Raw genomic sequence first — 24,624 nt, forward strand, 5'->3', positions numbered from 1 at the left:
ATTCGTTGAGCTTGGAGGCGAACGGCGGTACAAGGTGCCGATACCGAAACCGAGTCGCTGCGGTGTTTCGACGGTATAATCGTGAGGTCGGATCCCGGTGTTACCCGAGAAATTGATCAAAAAATCACAAGTGCTCGGATTCGACGGGGGGTGGATTTTTTTATTACATGATAGGAAGTTCGACGAGTCTTCCGGTGACTCGCAATCGCATCCGTACCCTCGGCTGAGATAACCTGGATACGGAAAACCGAAAACAAAACCTTGAACCAAAATATTATCATTGCCGTCTGGAGGCTGGGCCGAGTCTGCTACGGGTACTCCACAATCTACGGTGTATATCATTAAAACGCTACATTACTATTGTATATTATTCCCCTTCTCGTAGTAAACAGCCGCTCATTAAACATTTACAAAATGCCCATTTTAACTCTCAAGTCGCGGCAATTGATAATATTTAGAAATCCCGCGTTCTACTCTCACGCGATCTGAAAAGGCCCGAGAGAAAAAGGTATCGGTAAAACGCCTCGCTCGTATACCCTCTGCTCGCTCGTTCCAAACGACCTTCCTTAGCGGCGCTAGGTCATCACGCCACAGCAGTTGAAAGACGCTTTTTCATAACGACATCTCTGATGTTTGAGAAGAATTGGTTTCGCGAACTCTTACTTCTACCGGGTAGCTTTTGTACGGACTAGTTCCTCCCCAGCCAGTTGGGACAGCGCATGGACGCCAACGTGGTCAAGTTTGTTCCTCAGTTTTCTTGAGATTTTACATTTACCTTGTCGAATATACCGGTCGAATAACTCCAACGAGGGACGATAAGATGGAGCAGATACTGGAGAAGCTGCTTGTTGCAGACAACGTGACCATAAAACAGGTATTTAATCACCTGTTACTCACCTATCCATGCCGGGAAGAGCACAGCCCGGAGCCATTCCCCAGCAACACGTGCTTCCCAGTCTTTCCATCGCAATGTCACATAATCCCACATGTGCCGATTTGGAGAGAATCGAAAGATGATCCCATGGATGTAACTAATGCATGGTCGAGCGGTCTCATCTCCTGAAAGTTACTTGTAATATAATTCATTAATTCGTCATGTATCATAATTTATGTTTGTGTAATTAAAGAATGACTAATATAATCGTCGCGCCGTAACCGGCAACTGTAGTTATTTTTATATCACCGCGATTACGCACTGTACAACAATCCTGACCCTATACCTCTCCTCCAACTTGTTATTAAAAAACAACTTCCTTAGTCTTAACGTTTGATAAGAAAAGAAAAAAACAATGGATTATTTTCTCAGGGGACAAACGAACTGAGGGATGCTTTCAAAAAACCAGAATGCATAAGTTCCCTTGTCGCAGTGGTGGTGAATTCGCCAAATCCTCAGGTCTTACTCTTGTTTCATATAGAGTTTGGATATGGGTCATTACATGTCGTCCAATCGACATGGAATGATTTGTCGATCGCTTCTTCGATCTTTTTGATTTTCTAATAGATCGTACATGCAGAGAGACGTAGCCACGTGAACTTTGAGCTTTTATCTCCAACCCTTACTGCAGTTATCGATTTTGAAAGAAGTATTCCTCAAATGTCCATGACTTCTGTTTTTTGCTGCATTCTTCTTCTATTCGCATGTCCAATCATACGCGAAAATATCGAAGGGGTCATCGACCGAATGTCGTTGAATCGACATGGAATGACACATATGCATTGCACACGTTTACGATCGTACTGTTAATTGAGAAATCTATGAAATTTTTAGATAAGGCAGTATGCGGCTGTTCTAATGCGAAAACGTCTTAGCAAAGGGAAGCATTGGTCTCAGCTTTCCGCTGATATCAAGGCTTCCTTCAAAGACGTGATGCTGAAGGTAAAATTTTTCATTTCACAATGTCGAAATGCAGAATTTTTCCCAACCCATACTCACTGGACATTTCTCTCGTTTGGTCCACAGAGGCTTTTGAGTGAACCTGAATCATCCGTACGAAACTCAATTGCCCAGCTGATCGGGACAGTAATTAAACACGAACTCGCTAGCAATGGCTGGCCAGAGGTGCTGCAATTCGTTCAGCAATCTGTAACCAGTGAAAATCTAGCAGATAAAGAGATCGGCATGTACACTTTGTCCACAATGACTGAGGTGGCAGCCCATGCGTATCTTCCGCATGCCCAGTCACTCGCTTTCCTTTTAGGAAATACACTTAACGGACTGCAGGATCTTGGACATCCTGTCGCTTACTATGTCCTGCTGACTCTGATGCACCTGGTGCCTCTCATTGAGGGGAATCAAGCAGTGAGTGTATTTTATCCAGGGGAGACATAGAACAAAATATCAATCGATAATAATTTTCAGATGGTGAATGCCTATCATCAAATGATGCCTAGAATTATCATGACAATTCAGGCCCTTGCCAGCACTAATGAAGAGCATGCAATTGACGCTTTCGAGCTACTCGATGAACTTTGCGAAAAAGCCATGGACGTTATAGCTCCTCATGTCAAGGCACTCGTCAATCTTTGTCTTACTTTCGGTGCCAACAAATCGCTCGACGATACGCTCAGGGTGAAGGCGGTCGGGTTCATGGGCTGGTTGGCGAAGACCAAGAAAAAGGCCCTCGTTAAGCACAAATTGGTCGAGCCGGTGATAGATATGCTTTTCCATTTGATGGCTGAACCGCCAACCGACGAAACTGACGAGGCGTACTTTTGCGACAACGTAGACGACAGTACACCCATGACTTGCGCTACCCAGACCCTCGATCTTCTCGCGCTTCACTTACCCCCGGAAAAGTTGATCCCCCACGTCCTCCGTCACGTTGAACCCGGGTTTCAGGGCACAAACATTTATTCAAAAAAAGCTTCATACCTAGCGATGGCAGTCCTTGCCGAAGGATGTTCCGAGTTCATCAGATCGAAGTATCTAGAGTCATTCCTGCGGTGTATCTGTGGCGGCATCACAAGCCCCGAGCCGGTGGTCAGAAATGCAGCGTTGTTCGCGCTGGGGCAGTTCGCCGAACATCTTCAACCTGAAATCAGTAACTACGCGTCCGAGCTTTTACCAGTGCTTTTTGAATATCTTGGACACGTCTGTTCACAAATGCAGTTACAGAACAACAAGTCACCTCCGGTCGATAGGATGTTTTACGCGCTCGAAGTGTTTTGTGAAAATCTTAACGAGGGCCTTTTACCTTATCTTCCCATTCTGATGGAGTGTTTATTCAAAGCTCTTCAAACCCCGAACGCCGATGTCCATGTCCGAGAATTAGCACTGAGCGCTATCGGCGCCGCTGCCAATGCTAGCAAGGAAAATATGCTTCCCTATTTTCAAACCATCGTTGAAAATCTGAGAGGATACCTCACGGAGAAGCAAAGCACGGAAACTATGTGTCTCCAAATTCAAGCCGTTGGTTAGTAATGGTCTACGCGGATCGATGGCTGACCAATCCGTATTTTATAGTTAAGGATGTCATTGAGACGTGGAATTTGTAATGCAGATACGTTGGGAGTATTGGCTAGGACGATTGGCGACGAACACTTTGCCCCACTGGCTGAAGAATCCCTGAATCTCGGTATGAAATTAATGACTGAAAACAACGATCCGGATTTGAAGAAATGTGTCTACGGTCTGTTCGCTTCGATCAGTACGGTGATGAAGGAAACCCTAGCACCCGTTTTACCTCAAATCGTCGAACCGATGATCAACAGTATACAGAGTGCGGAAGGAATTGTGGTTAGTAGGAAATCGCCCGAAAGGAATACGATAAATTACATGCACCGGCGAACGCCCGAAGATGAGGCTCTAGCATTGCGAATTTTATTCAATTTTTTTGTCAGCCTCACTTCAAGGACGACGAAAGCACCGCTTTTCCGGTTTATGAAGACGCAAGTGAGACAGATGAAGAGGAGGATATAGAGAACACGGACAACGAAGACGATGATGATGACGTAGCCGGATACGTAGTGGAGAATTCTTACGTAGAGGAAAAAGAGGAAGCCATTTTGGCACTCAAAGAAATCGCCCGAAATACTGGGTGAGTTCAACGATTCTTTTTTTCATTTAATTTCCGTGTCGGAGGTGATCATTCGTAATTCAAAACTATTCGCGTTCTAGAGAGGCGTATCTGCCGTACCTCGAAAAATCGTTCGAAGAAATATTCAAAGTAATCAATTATCCACAAGAGGATATCCGCAAGGCAGCTATCGAAGCGTTGTTAGAGTTTTGCCTTAGTTTTTCAAAAATTAACACCAACGAAGGAAAAAATGCTACGCAAAAAGCGCTTTCAGTTTTTGTACCAAAACTAGCGGAACTCGTTCGGTTGGACGGGGAATGCGTAGTGGCTATATCTGCCCTTGACGCGTTCTCGGAACTACTCAAAGAACTCAAATCCGACGTCTTGATTCAAGATGGACACAAAGACGCCATCATTAATTGCATCACGGACGTTATGACGGGTATATTAAATTTCACAGAAGTATCTAATTTTTTTCACACGGTCGCGATTTAAAATCAGTCGAATAACCCGTTGCAGCTAAAACCGAATGTCAGGATCAGGAAGAGATCGAAGGAGATGAAACCGAAGCCGAACAAGATGAGTTATTAATCGAATGTGCAGGAGACGTTTTACCAAGTTTCGGAAAAGCAATGAATCCGGAAGATTTCCTTCTCTATTTCCAAGCACTTTTGCCGCTTTTCTTAGCAAAATTGGTGAGCGAAAAATCGACTTCAATTTCCACAGAATTCGTTTTTTCCTTATACCCACGAGAACATTTTATCTACTCACATATTTTCTTCGTTCAGCAAAAGAACAGAACGGAGGCCCAAAGGTCCTTCGCTATCGGTACGATCTCAGAGTGTATTTCAGCCCTGGGACCGACAGTCGCCACTTTCGTTCCTCAGCTTCTTCCGAGGCTTCTGAAATTGGCGATCGATTCGGACGCGGAAGTCCGAAACAACGCGATCTACGGAATCGGGGAGCTCGCTCTTCATGGGAAAGACGCCGTCTATCCGTATCCTTTGAACAGAAAGAAAAAAAAAAAGACATTTTCAATATTTGCGTCCCTTGAGCGTCCACATTTATTTTCCCCTATCAAAAAAAACTTACGCCAGACATTACCCGGAGATTCTGCAGACGCTGTCGACTGCCATCATGACCGAGACACACGGAGGAACGCGCGACAATATCGTCGGAGCGATCGCCCGACTTATTTTAACTAATCACACGATCATACCTTTGGAACAGGTCTTCGTGGTGTTTGTTGCTCATCTGCCCCTCAGGGAAGACTTCGAGGAAAACAAGGCGGTCTTCAAGAGCATCATGCTTCTCTACGAGAACGGTCACGATGTCATCAAAAGTCACATTCCCGAACTGCTGAAGGTCGCCGTCAGCGTCATCCACGAGGGCAGGGCTTCCGACGACGGTGAGTCTCTTCGACTCGATTATTTTTCAAAAAAAAACAAACTATTTTTCGAAAATAACTGACGAAATATTAAACCGATTCGAATGCATAATTTGTCGTAGAATCGAAGGAGATCGTCACGAAATTTCTTAGGGTATCCCAGGCAGATTTTCCGAGTCAATGGAACGACCTTTTGGCAAATCTTCCCCCAGAAGTGAGAACGCATTTTCAATAAAAAAAAAAAAAAAAACACGAACCCGCCTCAACGAATATTATTTATTACAAAAATCAGACCAGCCTTACTCGTTGTATCAACAGCCACTTGATTTGTTATTTGTTCCTTTTGTTCTCATCCGAAAAAAAAAAAAAAATGAGATACCGAATGGTGAGTCGTGTGCCTTCTGTGTCGGAATTAAAATTTCATAGACCGTCGATTCGTAAATTGATATAAAATTGCGCGGTATTCATGTATGAATTTATTGCTCTTGTACTTTGCGTCGGACACATAAACATCTCAAGACGCATACGTTATTCAAAACACCGCCCATCTGTAAACATGTATCTATGACCGGTGAACATTATACCACACAAGTTTATATACCTATATCACTGCATGTACTGCACTTTACGAAAGTAAAAATAACTGAAATAAAACTAATGATAATAAAAATAATATTACCTAATAATGTAAGTATGTAATTGTTGTACATTAAAAAAAAAAAAAAAAAAACTGAATGTATCTATATCTTCGAGAAAAAAAAAAAATAAAGATATAAAAATATCTGCATATTTTACAACGTTGTCTACGAAAAAAATTCTTTATTCCTACCTACGTCGCAATAAAAATTGAAATCTATATCAGAAGTTTGTCCGAAGATGGTGAAAGCAATCGTCCGAGTACGCCGAGGACGAAAATTAATAATTGCGAAGGTTGGTGCCGATTTACAATTAATCACAAGATGTATAATGATCGGGTATAAAAGTCGGTCTAAGGTCGTTGAAACTCGTTTAAAGTTTTATGGAATTGGAGCTTAAAACCGCAATCGCAAATATAGTTGGGTCATGCACGGTCTGTACGACGTACGCGTACGCGTTTATACATATAGTTAAAATATTTGAACAGCCGTGTCGCGTGGTGGAATAATTTTGACTCTGCAGCGACCGAATGGCGGTATCAATAACGATATACGCTTCGCCTGGTTTTAATCGAAAGCCAATCTATTCCGAAAAGCTTAATACAAATCCGGTGTAACAAAAATCCCTACCTTTGCCATATTGTCGTAAGGATGCGTTTTATACGGGCAAGTTCTTACGGTTATACGTATATTATATATATGTATGTTATATTTACGTGATATCGCCGCTATCGAAGAATACTTATCTTCGAGCGAGCCAACGTAGAGATAAGCGATGGTCACACGGAGAGCGTCCACAATGTACTGCGAAACCAGCTGCGTCGTGTTATACGAATTTGATCCTCTCAGTCCGAGGGATAGTAGAATAATAATATCGCGTCTACTTTAAATCGCAGTATTGACGGCCCTCCCGCTCCCCCTCAAGCTATTCCCTCCCTCCCTCCTCCGCTCTCTCCTCTCTCTCTCTTACTTCTTCTTCAATTAGGTTTACATCGCATACACGTATATTGTACACACAAAGGTACCGATAGCTAAGGCTAATTCAGTTCTGGACGGATCGTCGTCCGATCATCAGATCGATCGAGTGATGGAGCCGCGGTATACACGCGCCTTACCGTTTTGTTCAAACTTAGAAATTACACCGCACCTGTAATCGTTCTACCTTACTCAGTCCCCGTCCGTTCACAGAGAAAGTAACAACTGTATTAAAAAGTGACGGTGATTAACGTTCGTGAAGAAAAAATTCTTATCGCACAGCCACAAAACTCGATCAGGTATATTACCTGTAATCTTATGCACTGCAACTCTGCTTAGAGTTTTTATTTTATTTTTTTTATTTTATTTTCAATATCCGTTCGTTCAATTTTTCATTCGAAAAAGACAATTTTATTTCGAAATAACGCTGGTGCAGCATGTGCGGTGTTGGAATGAACGTGTTGTACTTGTGAATTGACCATCGGAAACTCTATTTCTGTAAAAATATGTGAAAGTGCTTGAAAACTATACGGTAATTATAATTTTAACCGTCCGACTTGAACGAACGGTAACTCGAAACGGTGCGACGGTTGATATTATCATTACACGCATGAAATTATAGGTACATACGTACGCAAATTCAAAAAAAAAAAAAAAAAAGGAAAGAAACTGAAAGATCTAAACTGTATGAATTAAATGCTCGTATTACCTGTAACAGTTTTCTGATATTGTGTGTTGAAAAAGAAATTAATAATCAAATGAGAACTACCTTTTTAAGACCACCGAGGATATTATAATACAGGTTGTCTAATTCACGTGCGATAATATTCAAATATTTGAGAAAGTATTTTTTTTTTTTTGTTTTTTTTTGGCTTTTTTAAATTTACATGCATCAGTGTACACGGTTTTTTTTACCTCGCCGCAATTATACCTTGGCGATAGGTTTACCCCAGTCAGTGTCGTCGTGAGCTCAACAGCTGATTATCGGTATATTTTTACAAGCAATTATAAACCTTCAACGACTGGTTACAGAGGAAGTTCAACCCTGTTTTCGATATCGGTGAGATTAATTTTTTTTCTTTCTTATTTCCTCTTTCAGTCACACACGAAGAAAATTTACTCGGTGTTCCGATTTACCACACCGTACACAGGTAACGTGTTTATCACGTGAGAGAGTTACAGGTGTTCGATTATGTATAGCTCAATATAAAATTTCTTCACAACTAATTTTATTTCGTCTACGTGTAAATTTATGTGCATAAAAATTGGCAAATATATTGCACAAATGAGAATGATCCCTGGATATATGTCTATATATGTATTTCTTAATCGGAATGATATTTCTGACTTATAAAATATCCTGCAATTCATTCTATACGTATAACGACGCCTTTACTGTGACGTAACATCGATCCGATGATACCGAAATTTGACGATCTTCGATTTTGATTAATCGAAATTCTTCCTAAAAAATCCTCTGATTTTTGAGCAGAATATTTTCATTATATAAATCCTATGATGAATAATTTTGAATATTCAATTAGCACGCAACGTCGAGGCTATTGTACGTATGTGTATAATCCGCGTGTGTGTCGAACGATAAAATTTCGTTGGGGTTGGTTTCGAAGTTGTTTTTTGTGAACGGAAATAAAGCGGTGTAAATTCACCGAATGTTTAGACGTTTTAAAATCCGTTGTTTAGTGTAACGGTCGTATAACTATGAGCAACGGGGTTAAACTGTACGTGAAACACACGCGCGAGACGTGGTATTAAAGTCTAAAAATCACTCCCTCGATCGCCTTTCAAGTCGCGATCGACGATCCGACAAATAAAACTTGTATATTGTACTTGAAATCGTTGACTGACATCTGTATTATTTACGACACGTTATAATCTAATCCGCGATTTCAAATGAAATACCCCGAGCGAAATTAAATCTAGCTGGAATTTATAACAAATAAATGACTAGCTCGTTTGGGGGATCAAGAAATACGAAAGTGTAGGTACATCGAAGACGCTGATTTATCTTGTTCGCAGATAATGCATGTGTTACACGTGAATATCATGCGAGACTGTCGTCGAAAAAAAAATAAAAAAAATATATGTAAAAACCGCGAGTCATTAACGCGCTGCATAAATAGCAAGTGATTGTCGTTGTAGTATATCGTGGACATTGAACACCTTTTTTTTATTCCGCACCTGTTACGGAAAAACTAATACAAATGCAATCGACTTCCGCAGAAGTAGCAGCACCAGCGGGGCGACAGCTATTAATCGCAAAAAAACTTACATACCTTTACCGCGCGTATGACGTACACCAATTCGTATTATACGTATTTTCACCCACGGACGGTATCGACAGAACGATACACCAAAGATAGTTGTAGGTACAAATGACTCACTGACTCATGAATGGCTACGGCTAAATTATTTCACACGTTTCCTCCGTAATCATCGAATGAAAAATTCGCTAGTTCGTTCGTTTGTCAGTATTTCGATATTTTTAATTAAGCGATGATACGCAACTAGAATATTCTGAGCATTAATGTTTTTTTTCGTCTCAGCGATAAGAGCAATAATTTCCGATCTATGCGTTGGTCCTAAAGTTTTTATGAATAGTTAAATACTTCAGAGACTCGCATGACAAAATAGTGAATCAGGGGACTTATCGTCATAAATTATAGATCGTTACTACAGATCGTCAAATAACCGTTAATTATTATCACGCCAATTATCACCTTGAGTGCACAATATCCCATCCGGTTAATTAATTTATTACGTGTTACGGTTCAGTGCAGTAGCGAAGATATTCAATTCTTTTTTTTTTCTTTTTCGGTATTCGCGTTCGCTTCGCGTTATGCATTATACCGTAACATGCGGCTATTGAATTTCGTCGTATTAAGAAGGATTTGGGCCGACGATATACGTATAGGTATGTCCGTACACACGTACCGACATATTTGCCGCAGAGAAGCGAAACTAACTTTTCGTAGGCTTCCGTTTTATGCCGTATACATATCAAGAAATAAACTGACCCCGCGAGTTTTCTACAGTTCGACCTTCGCCTAGATATTTTGACTTCACCTCGCCCATCGCTTCTATCCAACAATAAAAATGACCATTGTACATGTGTAATAAGTGACGTTTCATATAATTATGGTCATTCCACCGCACCCATATGATCGTGAAATAATTTGTGTTTTTTTTTTCCTTCTTCTATTTTTGCTTCTCACAAATCACGTGAATAAAAAAAAAAGAAAAAAAAAAACTAATTGCAAAATCGGGTCGCTCAGCCAAACGATAAAACGATGCACCGCAGCTGACCACACTCGCTCGTGTCTCGCATATGCACGGAGAAAGTCTGTAGGTTCATAGGTATAATAATACACATTAGGTCTGAAGAATATATAAAATTCTGAAACAACGTTTGCTCCGTAAATACGCGCTACTTCTCTAAATTTTAAATTAACAAAATTTTCTATCTATATATTTCATCAATTTATATATATACACGGATCGCTTTATTTCTGGATCGCGGGCGATCGACGATCGCTACGATAAATCCAAGGAGATTCACGATCGGTTCAGTCGAAAGAAACAATTAAATACATCGTAGAAAAGTCTGCTGCTTTCTCACTCTTCATTTACTCCTGCCAAATATCTTCGACGAGGTTATTTTCGACTCGGACACGAAATTTTTGGACCTGCCCGGACGATACGATTTGCGATAGCGTACTTAATAGATCCTGGGATTTATAATTGCGCTATGAATCGGTGATTTTTTTTTTTTTTTTTTCCCGCATCTGTTCTGGCGCATCTATGCACACTCAGATCTACTACGAATGTTTAGAAATATCGACGGTTCATATCGCAGATCTAGGAATGCTTGTTTTTTTTACTGGATTTTGTCTATTCTTACGGAATAGGTCGAATACACGTAAGCACGATATGCCTATACAAGGCGTTATGCAATGTCAAATAACGATGAGCGAAGCGTCCAGGGCTGACTACACGTAGGAATATGTAAGCTCGTTTATTAGTATTAATGATAATCCATGTACACGTTACACGAATGATTGAATTCACGGTCAACGTTCGGTGCGTGAACGCGTATTCGCTTGGTGTAATTTTTTTTCAACACTCGTTGCAATAGTTCTCTGAGTTACGTATACCGTAACTATATTGAATTATTACAGTATAGCCGAAGACTGTTATTGTCACAGAGAATTTGTAAGTCAACACGCGATTCGAATAAGCAATAATATTATACGAAAAAGAAGCATTTAACGCCGATCGAGTGCGTCATCGTTTTCGATGTAGGTATACCACGATAGCATACCACACATGTATCTACTGTAATCGAGATTTTATCGTTTCCGCTTTGTCAGAACGACTGAATGAACCTACTCGATATGTCCGGTGATACGAATATCGTCTGAAAAAAAATATTTCTTCTTCTTTCGTGCTTCAGGTGAGCCGACAGCGATGGGCATGGAGGGAATTGGGAAAAATTTTTCTCATCCGCGCGGCGAATCGACGAACGGGACGACGTAATACCGAGCTTGCGGAATACGACTCGAATGAAAGAAATCGGGAGATTTCCGAGCTAACGAAACGAAGAGGATAAAATACCAGAAGGATAAGAATCTGAGTCATGGACCACATAGGGATGGAACTCGTCGCCAGGACTTCTCTGACCTCCTTCAAGGTCGACCAGAGGCAGATAGTATCGCCGAGTTCTCTGGACGACTGGACGTGGTCCAGTCTGAGGGTAAAATAACGAAATTGTACCTTTGCGAACTGAATGATGCAAAAATAAGGGGAAAATTTGTTTCGCGAGCTTTGGTTCCCGGGTCAGGGAGGCTGACCTCCGAAACACCCTGCTGATTTATCTGGGGATTTTGTCGGGCGGCCGAAGGGGGACGGTGGGTGTGGGGGGAATCAATATTTCCCGGCACCGTGCCGTTCTCTACGCGGTCCTCGAGCTTTTCCTACACCGACCTGCATCAAGACTTGCATAGTATTCGGCGCAGGTTGAGGGAGGGCGACCCCCGTTCGCAGAGCGGGTTCGGCGCCAGGAACACGACGATACAACTGCGGCTTTTTCTTGGCGCCTGCGTAACTCTCAGCCTCCGTCGAGTAGGTCTCGGTCGTCTTTACGCGATACTCGCGATAGTTTCTAGCCGTAAGCTCCGTAGATTCGGAGTAGGTGGGATATCTCCTCCCGTTTGCCAAACGTCGCAGGTGCGCGCCACGCATCGTTCCGTCGATATCGAAGGTCGAAGAAAAATCACGGAAAAATTTTTCGTATCGGAAAAAAAATTGATTCAGAGTTCCCCGTTCGTTTACCCCTCGGGGCGGGGCCCTGGTCAAATATCCCGGGACTTTGGTTCCTTGTTTTTCAAACGAGTGTGTTTGTACAAATCCTAAAAGGGATAATTGATTACATATTAAATTCTTCAGGTTGCATGTAGCTCGATTTTCGAAATTATGAGATTTTTAACCACGGGTTCTTTCGATTTTGAAAATCGCTTTCATTTTCAAATTTTCACGTTTCGTTGTGACCGTGAATAATTACTGTCTGGTGAAAAAAGTGCGTTTCAAGCATTTGATATTTTTTTACACATACCCACCACCCCACCGAGGTATGTAGCTACAATTTGAACACTGCAGGTGCATCGAGGTGCATCCCTTCAATCATTAAATAAACTCATTTTTTCCGATGACTTTTTCAGAGCTGCTATCTACGTGTCTTTCGATTTTTTTTTTCCTCGATCGCCGCTTCAAAGGAAAAATAAAAAATTTTGTCGCTCGTTAGAGATTAGGATAATAGCAATTATATGCAGTGCGAGTGCATACGATACACTTACATGGATGTTCGTAAAAATATTTTTGAAAAAATTGACAAATATTCAAAAAAATGTACATGCGACGATAATGTTGGAGGCGTTGATTCAGATAATATCAACGGTATTTTGTAAACCGACGCATGTTTTCGTGATAACGATTACGAATTTTTAATAGGAACGAAGAAAAAAAGAAGAAAAAAAATTCGTCGGCTCGATGCAGAACGACCGGAGGTGACGCGGTGTAATTATTCTACCTGAAATTCGTGACGCAGAAGCGTAATTACTAGATAATTTTTTTTACGAAATGTAATTTAGCCTTCCATGAACGTGACCCATTCGATATATTTGTATTAATTCACGCGTGCGATGTAAATCGTGATATGGTTCGAAAAGAAATAATTAGTTTTCTAACGGAAAGTCGATTTTGTACGAAATAAAAAAATTGGATTCGATCAATTCGGAAAAAAGATCGAATCAAAAAAGGAGCGTGACGAGAAAGATTTTGACATTCAATCCACTGGTTTAGATATTGTCTCGTGAAAAGAAGTAATAAGTTAGATACGATCGTAGACAACTGATTAAATCTGTACACCGCGTTCTCCGGCGTATAGTTGTACGTTCATACACTTCACATGTCGGTATTACTAATTTACTATTTGTTATTCCAACGTAATCACAACCCATTGCTAATTGATGTTCGGTTTAGTTGCCGAACGATCGTATCTTTCGCTGGAATATCTTCATTTTGATTATGGTATTCGAGACGGATTAAAGTTTCGAATTTACGTGTAACGTTCACTGTGGTTAAAGTTTAATCGTTCCAATATACGTACGTCGTATCGGTGTTGTGTGGTGTAGGACTTTGCATTTCAACTACCACGCAATAATGATAACAATGATGACGACGATGATATAGGACGTTTATGACCAGTTCTACTCCGATGATATCAACATCGTGAACGTTCGCTCATCTTACTTATAGATGCTGTGTCGCGACCACCCGCTGAAATTTCGTGCTCATTTCAAAGTTTATGGCGTTTTACACGTACAATACGTACAGTATTTGGTTGTGTACCTTGGCCCGAGACCAGAAAATCACCGCGTATTTATTATACCTATACTTTCTGTAGAAAAAAAAAGTTCCGCAAATACAACAGCTGCCGATGTTTCTGGTGATATAAAAAAAAAAGTATATCATTATAAATTATCGTTATTCAAAGGTTTTAGAACAGTCGAAGTGAACAGCTGCCGAATTATATATCGACGGGCAATCTGAACATCGTCGTTGTCATTTTTGTGAGCGCAGTTTTTTTTTTTGACTCTTTTTCTGATCCTCTTGAAACTCGAATGATATCTTTGCAGTGGTTCACAGAAATTTGTCGATGATGACGCGACGACGACGACGACGGTTTGTATCAATCGTTTGAATGATCTTCTTATTTTACATATAGAATATTATCGCGAGCAATCGAGCTTTTTATATAATACACGTAAAAAAAGATCAAAAATGTATGGAGTATATAGAGATTTTTTTTTTTTTTGTCAAAGATTATAATCACTTCACAGTTAGGTAATTAATGGAGCTTTTATTTTGCGTTGTTGTATCATAGGTCAATTGACAGTAGCTAATTCTAATCTTGCAGTATGCGGCCGGTGGTAGCTCATTTGGTACAATTAATAGCGTCCGTTGAAATTAGAATAAATTCGCTAACGAGCGGCATAGTTTTAAACTCGATGAATATAAGTAGGTGCACGAGCAGATTTGTATAATTGAATTATATGGGATGAAGTTTGTGTCCGCGCAGCTGTATGGAAGCAAATTTTTCATCTTCTCTCATTTTCATTTATACACATTTGAATTGTGTATAAAATTTTTCAATCGTCATATTTTTTGAGGGGGAAAAAAATGACTTTTGTTACAGAGGCAGTTCAAATACAAAAATTTGGAAAAACTTTATCTCATATACCAAAGGAGGATCCAGAATGCTTACATGTCCATTTTTTTTCTACTCCAACTTTGTTTGGGAATCTCGCACTGTACCGCACTGATAACGATGGTGAGATGAAATGCAATATACGCGATAAATTTAATCGTCGTTAAAAATTTGTTCAGCAATTTTTAGAAAACTACCATATTTTTTACGTTCTTTTCTCCTCTGGGCTAGGTTTCCTGGCAGGACGCCCTTCCCGACGTCATAAATCACTGCGTCGTTGGGGCCCTTCTATTTCCTCTCATCGCTCTGTCCTTCAGACCAAAATTGATAGCGAAGGATCCGTGCGTACCGGTTTTTTTATCCTGTCTTATCGTCGCTCTTTTGGTAGCCGGCGATGTAACCATGCCTCTGTATCGCGCCGCGAGTGAAAACTACAATACTCCGGCGGTAAGGTACGACCTCTTGACTTTTTGTGAAAGAGAAAAAAAAAAAACACCAAAAAAAAACCAACAACAAATTTTTTAAACAGATTTGTGCGTGAATAGAAAAAAAAATTTTCCATCCTCTTCTTTTTTATCAATCGTATTATCGTTGTGGAATATTTATTCAGGCCGGCTTACGCCACGCACACCCTTCTCGCGTGCTACGTCTTCCTGCCATTGACAGAAAATTTACACGCATTCATGCTCGGAATTACCACAACGCTCTGTCACCTGGCGAGTCTGGCCATGATCACCTACAGAAACGAACCGAATTATATCGGCAGGGTGAGAATACACGTCGCTCGCGCTTTGATTTCGATGATGCAATTTTTTTTCTTTTTTTTTTTCTTTTGTGATTTCTATTTTTCAAAAACGGCGTTTTGGTTTTTAGCTCGTCCCCGATGCGATTTATTTCATATGCGTGAACGGTCTTGGACTTTATTTCCGATTTATGAACGAGGTCGTTATCAGACGGTCGTTTCTCGACAGACGTAAATGCGTCGAATCCACCTTGAAACTGAACTACGAGAAGGATCAGGAGGTAAAATGCTACGGGATTAATCTACAGATCCGTAGAATTACTGAAAAAAAACAAAAAAAAACCTACGTCACTTACACATCCATCTTTCCCACAGGAACAACTCACGCGGAGTATTTTACCCCAGCATATAGCGGCCCAGATAAAAAGAGATTTCAGAAATATATTCAAATTCATGGAGGAACACAAAACGATAGAACAAAAAACACCCTACAAGTGAGTATGCGTCGCTCTCACTCGTTGAACATTTGATTTTCGTCGTTCGACGATCGATAAGGGTGGTTAAATAATATTATAAATTATCTATTAATTCAGCGATCTTTACGTCGAGAAGCACAAGAACGTGAGCATTCTTTACGCTGACGTGGTGAATTTTTCTGGTCTGACCGTCACGTTGCCGGTAAAAAAACTTGTCGAAACTCTGAACGATTTATTCAGAAGCTTCGACGAAGCATCGGAAAAGCACACGGTTCTTCGGATAAAATTTCTCGGCGATTGTTACTACTGCGTGAGCGGTGTGCCCACCCCGAACGTACAGCACGCGAAAAGTTGCGTCGATTTGGGTGAGCCGACCGGTGTTAAAAACGAGGAATTTTCTTTCGTCGACGACTAAAATTACGACGAATGATTTTCACGATGATTTTCAGGGTTGGATATGATTCAGATAATTCGTGGCGTTCGTGAGGAGCGCGGACTGGACGTTGATATGAGAATCGGTGTGCATTCGGGGACGATAATTTCCGGTATCATCGGTGCTAATAAATGGCAGTACGACGTGTGGTCGAGGGACGTTGTAATCGCCAATAAAATGGAACAAACCGGACGTGCGGGAAAGGTTCACGTTACCCAGCAAACTTTAAATCTCCTCGATATCACGCAGTACAATTGCACACCGGTCGAATCGGTGGTGAACGAAACGCTGAACAAGTATAAAATAAAAACATATTTGCTCACGCCATCCCCCACAGCTGCACCGCCGACGCCTCAACCCGACACTCCGATTAGTCAGGTACGAATTGTGATGTTCGATAAAATCTGAACACGTGTTATCGTGGACTCGGGAATGGGGGATCGTCGATCTCCTGAGCCGTTGGTGACAATAATCGTTGACGAGTGAGCCCCTTGTTGCAGAACAGCGAGAACCCCTTAAATCGGGGGGATGCGCCAGTCCAAAGCAAAGTATATCTTCAAGCGAGAAGGTCGAGCGCGAGGCCGAGCCTGTCCATATCGAAGGGTCATCGTCGGAATACACCAAGCGGTTCGAACGGACACGCTGACGTGACGGTTGGAACTTTCAGGAGAAGAACCGCGTTTATGGATACCAATTTGAGGCAATATCAGCAGATGCTGAAAACAGCAGACGCTCACATGAAAACTGCTATACAGCAAATGCCGCTCAGCAAATTCAAGTGAGTTCGAATTTTATCGGTAAAATACTTCCAAAACTTTTCATATCCCTATCGTAGTTTTGGCATAAAAATTTGCGTTCCAAGAATTCGGCTAAGAGTCCTTCTAATCATTTTATCTCCCGAATCGAAGTTCTGGGAAATCGATTCGAGATCGGCTGATACGGAAAATCTTATCGTTTGATTAATTTTTTTCTCTTGCAGACAGTGGTTCAAGGGTGAACACATAAATCCACTTTTTTTGACCTTCGACAACTGGAGCTGGGAGTTGCCGTTCCTCAGGGAACCGGATCCACTGTTCAAATTTTACGTCGGTTGTGCAGCTGTGGTGCTGATCTGCATGGGTTTCATGCAACTGGTTCCGAGTCTCGTTCTTCCTGAGTAAGTAGCAACAGTCGTAAAATAGAGAAAGGGAAAGAAAAGGGGAAAAGAATGGTCGATAAAATCAGAAGGTGAAATTCCCCACGTGTCGTTCGAAGTTCTTCATTCACCGATGTCGATTCAACTGCCTCTCGATTTTTTTTTTTGTACCTCTCACAGAGTGGGTGCGTAAAACCTGATGATAAATGTGTTGAACGAAATATAAAATGCATAAAACATCAACGATCGATATCTGTATCTCGGTCATCTTGTTTTTGCTTCGCCCGAATTTCTGCCCGGGGATATAATCGCGTGGCAATGAATATGTACAATCGTTATCGCTCGTACATAAGTAATCAGATATCGGGAATCGATACAATTCGCACTCAGAATGGAAATCAATTGATCGTACGCAACATCGGCAAGCGCCATATCTTCTATGCGTATTTATAGGGATTTAAAACGGATCATTTTTGTAAATAAGTTTCAGATGGCACGTTAGCACCGGTCTGGGTTATGCCATAACGGTGGCGTTCCTTCTTCTACTTTTACCTTTTACTTGGCTTCACTACGCGTGGACCAGATGGAAGGATCCGCACGAAGAGAACGAGGGTCATGTACCTCAGCCGCAAAATAGATTGCTTCTTTTTATGTACCAGACAAGCGTTAAGGTATGAAAAAAAAAACAAAAAAAAATATGATTCATGTTACATTAATAATTTTTACAATCTGTGCATTAAATAATGTTTATTAATATCTGCTAAGCGCAGGTGGTCTGGAGCGCTTTACTGCGAACGTCTCTCTACCTGGTGATCACGATAATGTTGGCAGCTTGTGCCATGGTCGACATGCTGGTGAGAATAAACAGTCGCCTGATGTGATATTTTCGAAATAAATTTGTAAAAAAAAAAAGAAAATGGTCGACATCCTTGATATAAATTTATTTTTGATCATAGCTGGAGTGCGAAAACGTGGATTATTTGGCTTTGAATAATGTAACGTCTAGCGTAGCAGCGGTCGGTGTATCCAATACCGCGTGTACGAGTTCGTCCTGGGTAAGATGAATCGTGTATTGTTTTATTTTTCCATTTTGTCAAAAGTTTTTTTTTCGTTTCGTTCATTGCATTAAATTATCCGAATATCTGAAAATTATTTTTTTTATGACCTGCAGACCACGATTTGACTTTCAGCAAATGACGCAGACATGCTCCTTGGCTATTCTGATGAGCTTCTTATTCCTACGGATTCACTATCTACTGAAATTGATTATCGGATTCGCGATAGTTTGCTTCTATTCATGGAATATTTGGGTCTACAGATCTGCAATTTTTCAGGTGAGGCTATATCGACACCTGAAAAACTTACGGAGATAATTGAATCGTTTGTTGAAATGTTTGTTTTTTTCCCTTCTCAGTCAGGTGAGACCTGGAATCCGCAGCTGGAACCGAAAGTTGCCCATGTACTGAGCGTCATATTTCTCACGTTCTCATTGCACATAATCGATCGCCAGGTAATTCAAATTTTCAACCTTCTCGTCGTCCTGGATTTGAAATAATTTCCAATCACTTCATAAAAATTAATCGCGAAACTTTTTATTCAGGCAGAATATTTGAACAGGCTCGATTACCAGTGGAAACGTCAGCTCAACAAGGAACAAGACGAAGCTTTCCACACGAGGAACGCGAACAAAATGTTGTTGAGAAATATTCTTCCGGAACATGTTGGTAAGTTGGTTATCGTTATTCCACTGAGATCGAAAGAAAATAAAAAATTATCGTTATTCCAGCCGAGTTTTATCTAAACACGAACAGAAGCGAAGAGCAGGAACTTTACCACGAGGCTTACGACACGGTCGCCGTAATGTTCGCGTCCCTCACAGAACTTTCTTTGGACGAGAACGATTTGTCTGAAAAAAATGTTCTGGTCATCCTGAATCAAATTATTTGCGAATTCGACAAACTCCTGTTCGAGTCCAGTTTCCTCCGTGTGGAAAAGATCAAAGTCGCTGGTGAGTTCGCAAAAAAATAAAACAACAATCTTAATAAAATCATCGCGCTGGATTTTCATCAATCGCGCTGTCTCCCCGTATTCGTAGGTACCACTTACATGGCAGCGTGCGGATTGGATGCGGGTCGCAGAGATTCCTTGCACGGATCCACGTCCGGAAGTATGTTCAGTGACCTCGATCCTGTCGTAAATTCTGGCCAGGGAAATTATCAGCCCTACACAGATCAGGAACACGTTGTAACCGTAATGACACGTTTCGCTGCCGCGATGATGTCCATTCTCGACAAAATCAACCGAGAAATGATATCGACGATGGAACCTTACAAGTGAGCCTTTCTTTCTTTATTTTATTTTTTTTTTCCCCCCCGTTGATTTTTTCGCTCAACATCGTCAAAATTCATCAAAATAATTCAACAGGCTCAGGATAGGAATTTCTCACGGGGAGGTAACCGCCGGTGTGGTAGGGGCGCAAAAACCCCTCTACGATATATGGGGAGACGCCGTTAACATGGCGTCAAGGATGGACACAACTGGAGTACCTGGAAAAATACAAGTTACCAAAGAGACGGCAAACGTTTTAGATCAGCAAGGGATACGCTGCGACCTACGCGGCGACACTTACGTAAAACCAAAGGGTCTGGTCACTACGTATTTCGTCGGGATCGACGGTGGCAGACAATTGCAGAGGGTCGAATCCGTCCTCGATACCAGATTATGAGGAAAGTAACCACAGATTTTATCGAACCTTATCAATTTGACCTTCGGTTGATTCCATAACCGATCGTACCAATGAAAGATTTACAATTGTGAGATCAGCACCGATCGTTCGCTGAAAAAATCTTGGGGTTGATCTCCTCCGTGAAAAAAGATTTCAAATCCCGTTTCAGATCGTTTCAGGGAGTCTGATTTTATTGAAATCATTGTCATGCTTTCGCCGCTAACGTATCCGGCTGGGGGATTATTTTATCCCTTTGAAAGATACGGGCGAAAATTACAGGGTAGATGCATTTTAGCATCCTAATTAATCGTTTCTGAAGTCAGATCTTATACAGGACGACGCGAACTGGTAAGGTGGATTCGTGTGTATGCCTATTATATTATGTAAATGCCTAGAATATATATATATATTTGACAAACTTTACATTATGTACTTAAAATATGTAAGCGCATCGATGGATTGATTGGAAAAAAAAAAAAAAAAAGAATTAGACAAAAAATTCGGGTGTGTTCATAAACAATGACGACAATTGACCAAAGAAGTTATAGCTTGCAGTATTATAATTTACATCTGGGTGTCACCCGATTACGTAAAAAAAAAAAACGTAATTTATGAGTCCGAATAAAATATAGATTGGTAATATTAGTTAACGATCAGCTCTGGCTATCAGCGATATATTACGTACGTATAATTTATCTATTTTTAGAGATTGACCAAAGCTTAATTCTTATACCGTATATAAATCTAGGTATATGTGGAAGTTGAGTGGAAAAAAATCTCGCAAATTATCGTGGGATTCTTCTAAAACTATATATATATATTTATAAATGTATACATCTCATATCAAACACCTTATAGTGCATGCATGTATACTGTCATTAAAACTGAAAATCAAAATATACTGACCAAATAATACTGACTATTGGCAAGCCTAACTTTTCATGTGTATATTAAATATATATAATTATTACGAGGGTGTTTATAATTATTATAATATACTATGAATTCCCGCAGGTCGTTGCAGTGAGATACGAATGATGAATAATTATGATTGGTAGCATTTTTATTCGTTGTGATTATATCAAACTGCAGTCAATGTTTTCGTGACTTTGTAATGTATTTTCAATATCAGATCGCATATACTGGATATAAAAATAAAATATTTATGTAGACGTTCGTTTAACTTGTTGTGAGATGAACCAGAATGCGGTGTTTTAGATCAATTGCCCTGAAAAAAAATACTTTGCGTTTGATAGGGATTTATTATAACGACTGGTAGAGGAAAAAAATTGATGGCCACCATCTGCTATTCAAATGCAATCAAAAAGATCTTTTTTTTTTCTAACAGTGCATGTGGAGGATTCATGATTTTAATTTTAATACTAAGATTCATCGAGGTAGCTATACCACCCTTATTTGCATGCAATATAAAATACGGTGCATTGATTTTTGTGTTCTGGACTCTGATAATTCAAAGACACTCCTTATATATTATTGATGTTAGCACAAATGTTTCTTCATTTTCATATACTCGCGATGACCTTCCTTGAACTTAATGTGACTAAAAATTCATCGTTGTAGTGTAATATATTATTTTTGGAGATAATTATATCTTACAACCCTAAACCATGTATTGAGAATCGTATGGATCATCGGTTTCATATTTTTCATTCATTTCAATCGTCCATACTTTCGGAAAAAATAATCAAACGCGTAATTCTTTCTAAAAACCACTTTGACTTAAGTTATCAAATCTAGTCAGATTTATAATTCTTCGTACACAGGTGAATCGAACAATAACATCATAATATACGTCTGTAAATAATTGTGTATAATGTAAATAATTATAATAATATATAATTGTATATTGGTGATCAATTCTCCGTGATTTGAATGGTATTTAATTGTCATAGGTTTCCTGTAAATCCTACTCGCCACGTAGCTGTATGTATTTTTGATACTTGGATTAGGATTTCACAAACAATTAGATCCAATCCAGATTCTATGAATAGTTTGTGCATTATAATTTTAGGGGTGAATGTGGGTGAACTTATGGTCAAGATGAACAGAAATGGGTTGGAATACATGAAGAACATTACTGCTAATGGTATGGTTTTACTCAACGAATAAGTATTGTGGAGTAGGTAGGATAGTTACTTATCCATACCAATAACAAAGAAGATGAAATTGAAGTGCACGTGGCTCAATAAATCGAATTCATGATAGAACTGGAATTCAATTCAAATAGAAATTTGCGCTCCGCATGATTCGACCATTCGACTTTCAGATCTCGATTCATTTCAGAACTCGTACGAGGGATCGACTCGTAGGTATCGGAGTGCTCGAGCGAACACCCCTCCTATCGACCTCGCCATTTATCATCTTATGTTTTCAAGATAAATTTCGTTACACGGTGAACAAATTGGACGAATGAATTGTAGATTAATAGGGTATAATTGATGAATATCTAATAATTTCTAATATATTTGTGAGTGATCCAAGTGATTGAATAAGTAGTGTACAAGTTGTGAGGATGTATCTAGTCCCTGGATAACTAGAATCATGAATAAGTGTGATCACATGGGAAAGTGTCAACGATCAATAACATAACCAAAATGAAGTGATCAAGTTTTTTTTAGCGGTGTTTGATCAGCTCTTTTTTTTTTCTAAACCATGGTGTCTAGTGATGTTGAAAAATTCTTACCTGAGCCTGAGAATTATGCAAAATGCTTCCACGAGCTGTTTAAAAACCTTGGTGAAGTTCAAAGGTATATAACCTCAATGTTTAGCTGTTTTGTTTACCCAATATTTTTGGCGGTGACTTCATCTGTCATGATAATTATACTCTCAAAGTTCAATTTAATACAATACGAATTTATCTTATTTACAGGGCAAAGGCAGATTGGAAGAAATCGAAGAAAACGAAAACAGCGAAGAAAAAAGACAAGAAAAACAAGGTAACTTCATTACATCTATCAATAATCTTACCTCTAGTTTGAGATAGAATCAAGCATCATTGCACCTTGAATAATTCTCCAAACATCTCTGTGTAATAAAATCTACCATGGTTTCGGAGCACATCTTTACGTATTTCAAAATTCTCATAGATTCTATTAACAAGACTCTTGAAGCATCTCTTTTCAATGTGCTCCAAAAAATTTTTTGAGGCACATCTATACGTGCTTTTAAATTTTTATCGATTTTATAAACAAGGATTTTGTAACAAAAGTATGTTGCAAAATATAATATTTCTTCAAGAGAGAAATTTACCACATTTCAGTTGGATGTGGGTGGTGATATAAGCTACAACAATCCACCAGAAGTAGAACTGCCTAGCAATGCATCTGCATTTGCAGTTTTTGCCAGTGTCAGAGCTGCAGTTTTGGAAAAACATGCTAGAGCTACAACTGAGGTCTTCAGGACCTCAAGTTGTAGTTCTCCACCATTACCTGACCTTAGCGATACCATCGATAGCGACAGCGATGAAGAAGTCAGAATTTCAGCCCCACATAATTTACCAAAGGTTTGATTACTCTTCTTCTGAACTCAGATCGAGTATCCTAATAACCACTTGGGATTTATTATTTTATTACAAGTCATATACGGTTGTGAATTATTCTACACATTCATAAAAAGCGCATTTATTTTGCCAATGGCTATTGCCATCTAAGGATATCAGTGTCAGCAATAGCCAGAGGCAAGAGCTGACATAATACTAAATCAGTAAAAAGTATCTGAATTCGTACAGAACGATGATTGGTGCCACTTTATTGGAGAGTTTCGAAAATTAGATCCAATCCAATTTCGAATTCTGCTGTTTCTATCGAATTTATTCAAATTGTATTCCACAGATTGTCGGCATCGGATTACGTAGTGTGTTTACATTAATGCGAGAAAGTAGAACGGTCGAACCCCAGTTATGTACAAAAGCTTTATGCGCGCTCTTAGATGTATTGCAAGGCCAACTTCCCGAAGGTCTCGGATCTGAACCTGATGACGTTGTTGGTACGGAAAATATAAATCATTTATTTCTTCCCTCTATCGAATCATTGCAACAATTTTACAATCTCCTAATCTTGCCTGGCTCAGATCCGCTTTTCGATCTTTTGCTGGACCTCGCGACATCACACGGACCAGAATCAGCAGCGGCCAATGACGGGAGTCATTTGACCGCTGTTGCTTGCGCGTGTTTGCTGAGCTTAGTTGTAGTTAGAGGTGACACTGGTCAACTATTAGCGGCAACAGCTGCTCTACTGATGTGCCCAAGAGCACTTGCTGCTCAAAATATTCAAGTAAATGAAAACTCATTCATTATCG

At 40.0% G+C, this 24,624-nt stretch overlaps 4 protein-coding genes across 19 annotated transcripts in view; 3 read left to right on the top strand and 1 right to left on the bottom strand.

Annotated features, from left to right (window-relative positions):
* Positions 1 to 2,103, bottom strand: part of LOC125502004 — a 51,207-nt gene extending 49,104 nt beyond the window's left edge. For all 8 annotated transcript variants that reach the window (XR_007279777.1, XR_007279775.1, XR_007279776.1 and 5 more), the window contains exons 1-2: positions 1,934 to 2,103; positions 898 to 1,059 (exon numbers count right to left, since the gene is read on the bottom strand). Coding sequence is in view for 1 of the 8 variants with exons in the window: in XM_048659389.1 (XP_048515346.1) it covers positions 898 to 1,059; positions 1,934 to 1,985 (214 nt within the window). In the remaining 7 variants the exon portion in view is untranslated. The remainder of the gene's footprint in view (positions 1 to 897; positions 1,060 to 1,933) is intronic.
* Positions 402 to 5,849, top strand: LOC105688192 (importin-4-like). Of its 2 annotated transcripts, XM_012404306.3 has the most exons (12): positions 402 to 874; positions 1,307 to 1,393; positions 1,769 to 1,876; positions 1,961 to 2,299; positions 2,360 to 3,413; positions 3,501 to 3,736; positions 3,841 to 4,037; positions 4,118 to 4,458; positions 4,536 to 4,711; positions 4,805 to 5,013; positions 5,114 to 5,424; positions 5,526 to 5,849. In XM_012404306.3, exons 1-12 carry the CDS (start codon positions 821 to 823, stop codon positions 5,636 to 5,638), a joined length of 3,225 nt encoding a protein of 1,074 aa, XP_012259729.2. In that variant the 5' UTR covers positions 402 to 820; the 3' UTR covers positions 5,639 to 5,849. The 2 variants fall into 2 exon arrangements, with proteins under 2 accessions (XP_012259729.2, XP_048515338.1); XM_048659381.1 differs by lacking the exons at positions 402 to 874; positions 1,307 to 1,393 and having other exon boundaries at positions 1,961 to 2,084; positions 2,168 to 2,299.
* Positions 5,850 to 6,673: 824 nt separating this feature from the next.
* LOC105688167 (adenylate cyclase type 2-like) lies at positions 6,674 to 20,773 on the top strand. 4 transcript variants are annotated; one of them, XM_012404264.3, is made up of 21 exons: positions 6,674 to 7,545; positions 8,046 to 8,073; positions 11,485 to 11,784; positions 14,785 to 14,919; positions 15,028 to 15,248; positions 15,407 to 15,563; positions 15,670 to 15,819; positions 15,914 to 16,032; positions 16,132 to 16,379; positions 16,464 to 16,825; positions 16,948 to 17,225; positions 17,427 to 17,603; positions 18,067 to 18,253; positions 18,353 to 18,436; positions 18,539 to 18,637; positions 18,773 to 18,916; positions 18,997 to 19,092; positions 19,183 to 19,306; positions 19,369 to 19,590; positions 19,678 to 19,915; positions 20,007 to 20,773. In XM_012404264.3, the coding sequence occupies exons 3-21, from the start codon at positions 11,668 to 11,670 to the stop codon at positions 20,305 to 20,307; spliced, it is 3,459 nt and encodes a 1,152-aa protein (XP_012259687.2). In that variant the 5' UTR covers positions 6,674 to 7,545; positions 8,046 to 8,073; positions 11,485 to 11,667; the 3' UTR covers positions 20,308 to 20,773. The 4 variants fall into 4 exon arrangements, with proteins under 4 accessions (XP_012259687.2, XP_020709183.2, XP_048515337.1 ...); XM_020853524.2 differs by lacking the exons at positions 6,674 to 7,545; positions 8,046 to 8,073; positions 11,485 to 11,784 and adding an exon at positions 11,968 to 12,658; XM_048659380.1 differs by lacking the exons at positions 6,674 to 7,545; positions 8,046 to 8,073; positions 11,485 to 11,784 and adding an exon at positions 12,734 to 14,051.
* A 1,891-nt stretch (positions 20,774 to 22,664) lies between these two features.
* The window catches only part of LOC105688075 (E3 ubiquitin-protein ligase MYCBP2), a 127,918-nt gene continuing 125,958 nt past the window's right edge, over positions 22,665 to 24,624 (top strand). For all 5 annotated transcript variants that reach the window (XM_020853559.2, XM_048659378.1, XM_048659379.1 and 2 more), the window contains exons 1-5: positions 22,665 to 23,075; positions 23,198 to 23,264; positions 23,588 to 23,830; positions 24,159 to 24,312; positions 24,397 to 24,599. In XM_020853559.2, the coding sequence (XP_020709218.2) occupies positions 22,981 to 23,075; positions 23,198 to 23,264; positions 23,588 to 23,830; positions 24,159 to 24,312; positions 24,397 to 24,599 (762 nt within the window). In that variant the 5' untranslated portion in view covers positions 22,665 to 22,980. The remainder of the gene's footprint in view (positions 23,076 to 23,197; positions 23,265 to 23,587; positions 23,831 to 24,158; positions 24,313 to 24,396; positions 24,600 to 24,624) is intronic.

The sequence above is a fragment of the Athalia rosae genome, chromosome 8 (genome assembly GCF_917208135.1).
Source record: "Athalia rosae chromosome 8, iyAthRosa1.1, whole genome shotgun sequence".
In the NCBI taxonomy this organism is placed as follows: domain Eukaryota; kingdom Metazoa; phylum Arthropoda; class Insecta; order Hymenoptera; family Athaliidae; genus Athalia; species Athalia rosae.

Excerpts from the sequence above, each read along its gene's own strand:
- LOC105688192 (XM_012404306.3), top strand. The coding sequence starts at position 821 with ATGGAGCAGATACTGGAGAAGCTGCTTGTTGCAGACAACGTGACCATA. Across the intron at positions 2,300-2,359 it reads TCATTGAGGGGAATCAAGCA|ATGGTGAATGCCTATCATCA; the intron begins GTGAGTGTATTT and ends AATAATTTTCAG. Across the intron at positions 4,712-4,804 it reads CGCTTTTCTTAGCAAAATTG|CAAAAGAACAGAACGGAGGC; the intron begins GTGAGCGAAAAA and ends TTCTTCGTTCAG.
- LOC105688167 (XM_048659380.1), top strand. The coding sequence starts at position 13,845 with ATGCTGTGTCGCGACCACCCGCTGAAATTTCGTGCTCATTTCAAAGTT. Across the intron at positions 17,604-18,066 it reads CCGAGTCTCGTTCTTCCTGA|TTTCAGATGGCACGTTAGCA; the intron begins GTAAGTAGCAAC and ends TTTGTAAATAAG. Across the intron at positions 18,437-18,538 it reads GTGCCATGGTCGACATGCTG|CTGGAGTGCGAAAACGTGGA; the intron begins GTGAGAATAAAC and ends TTTTGATCATAG.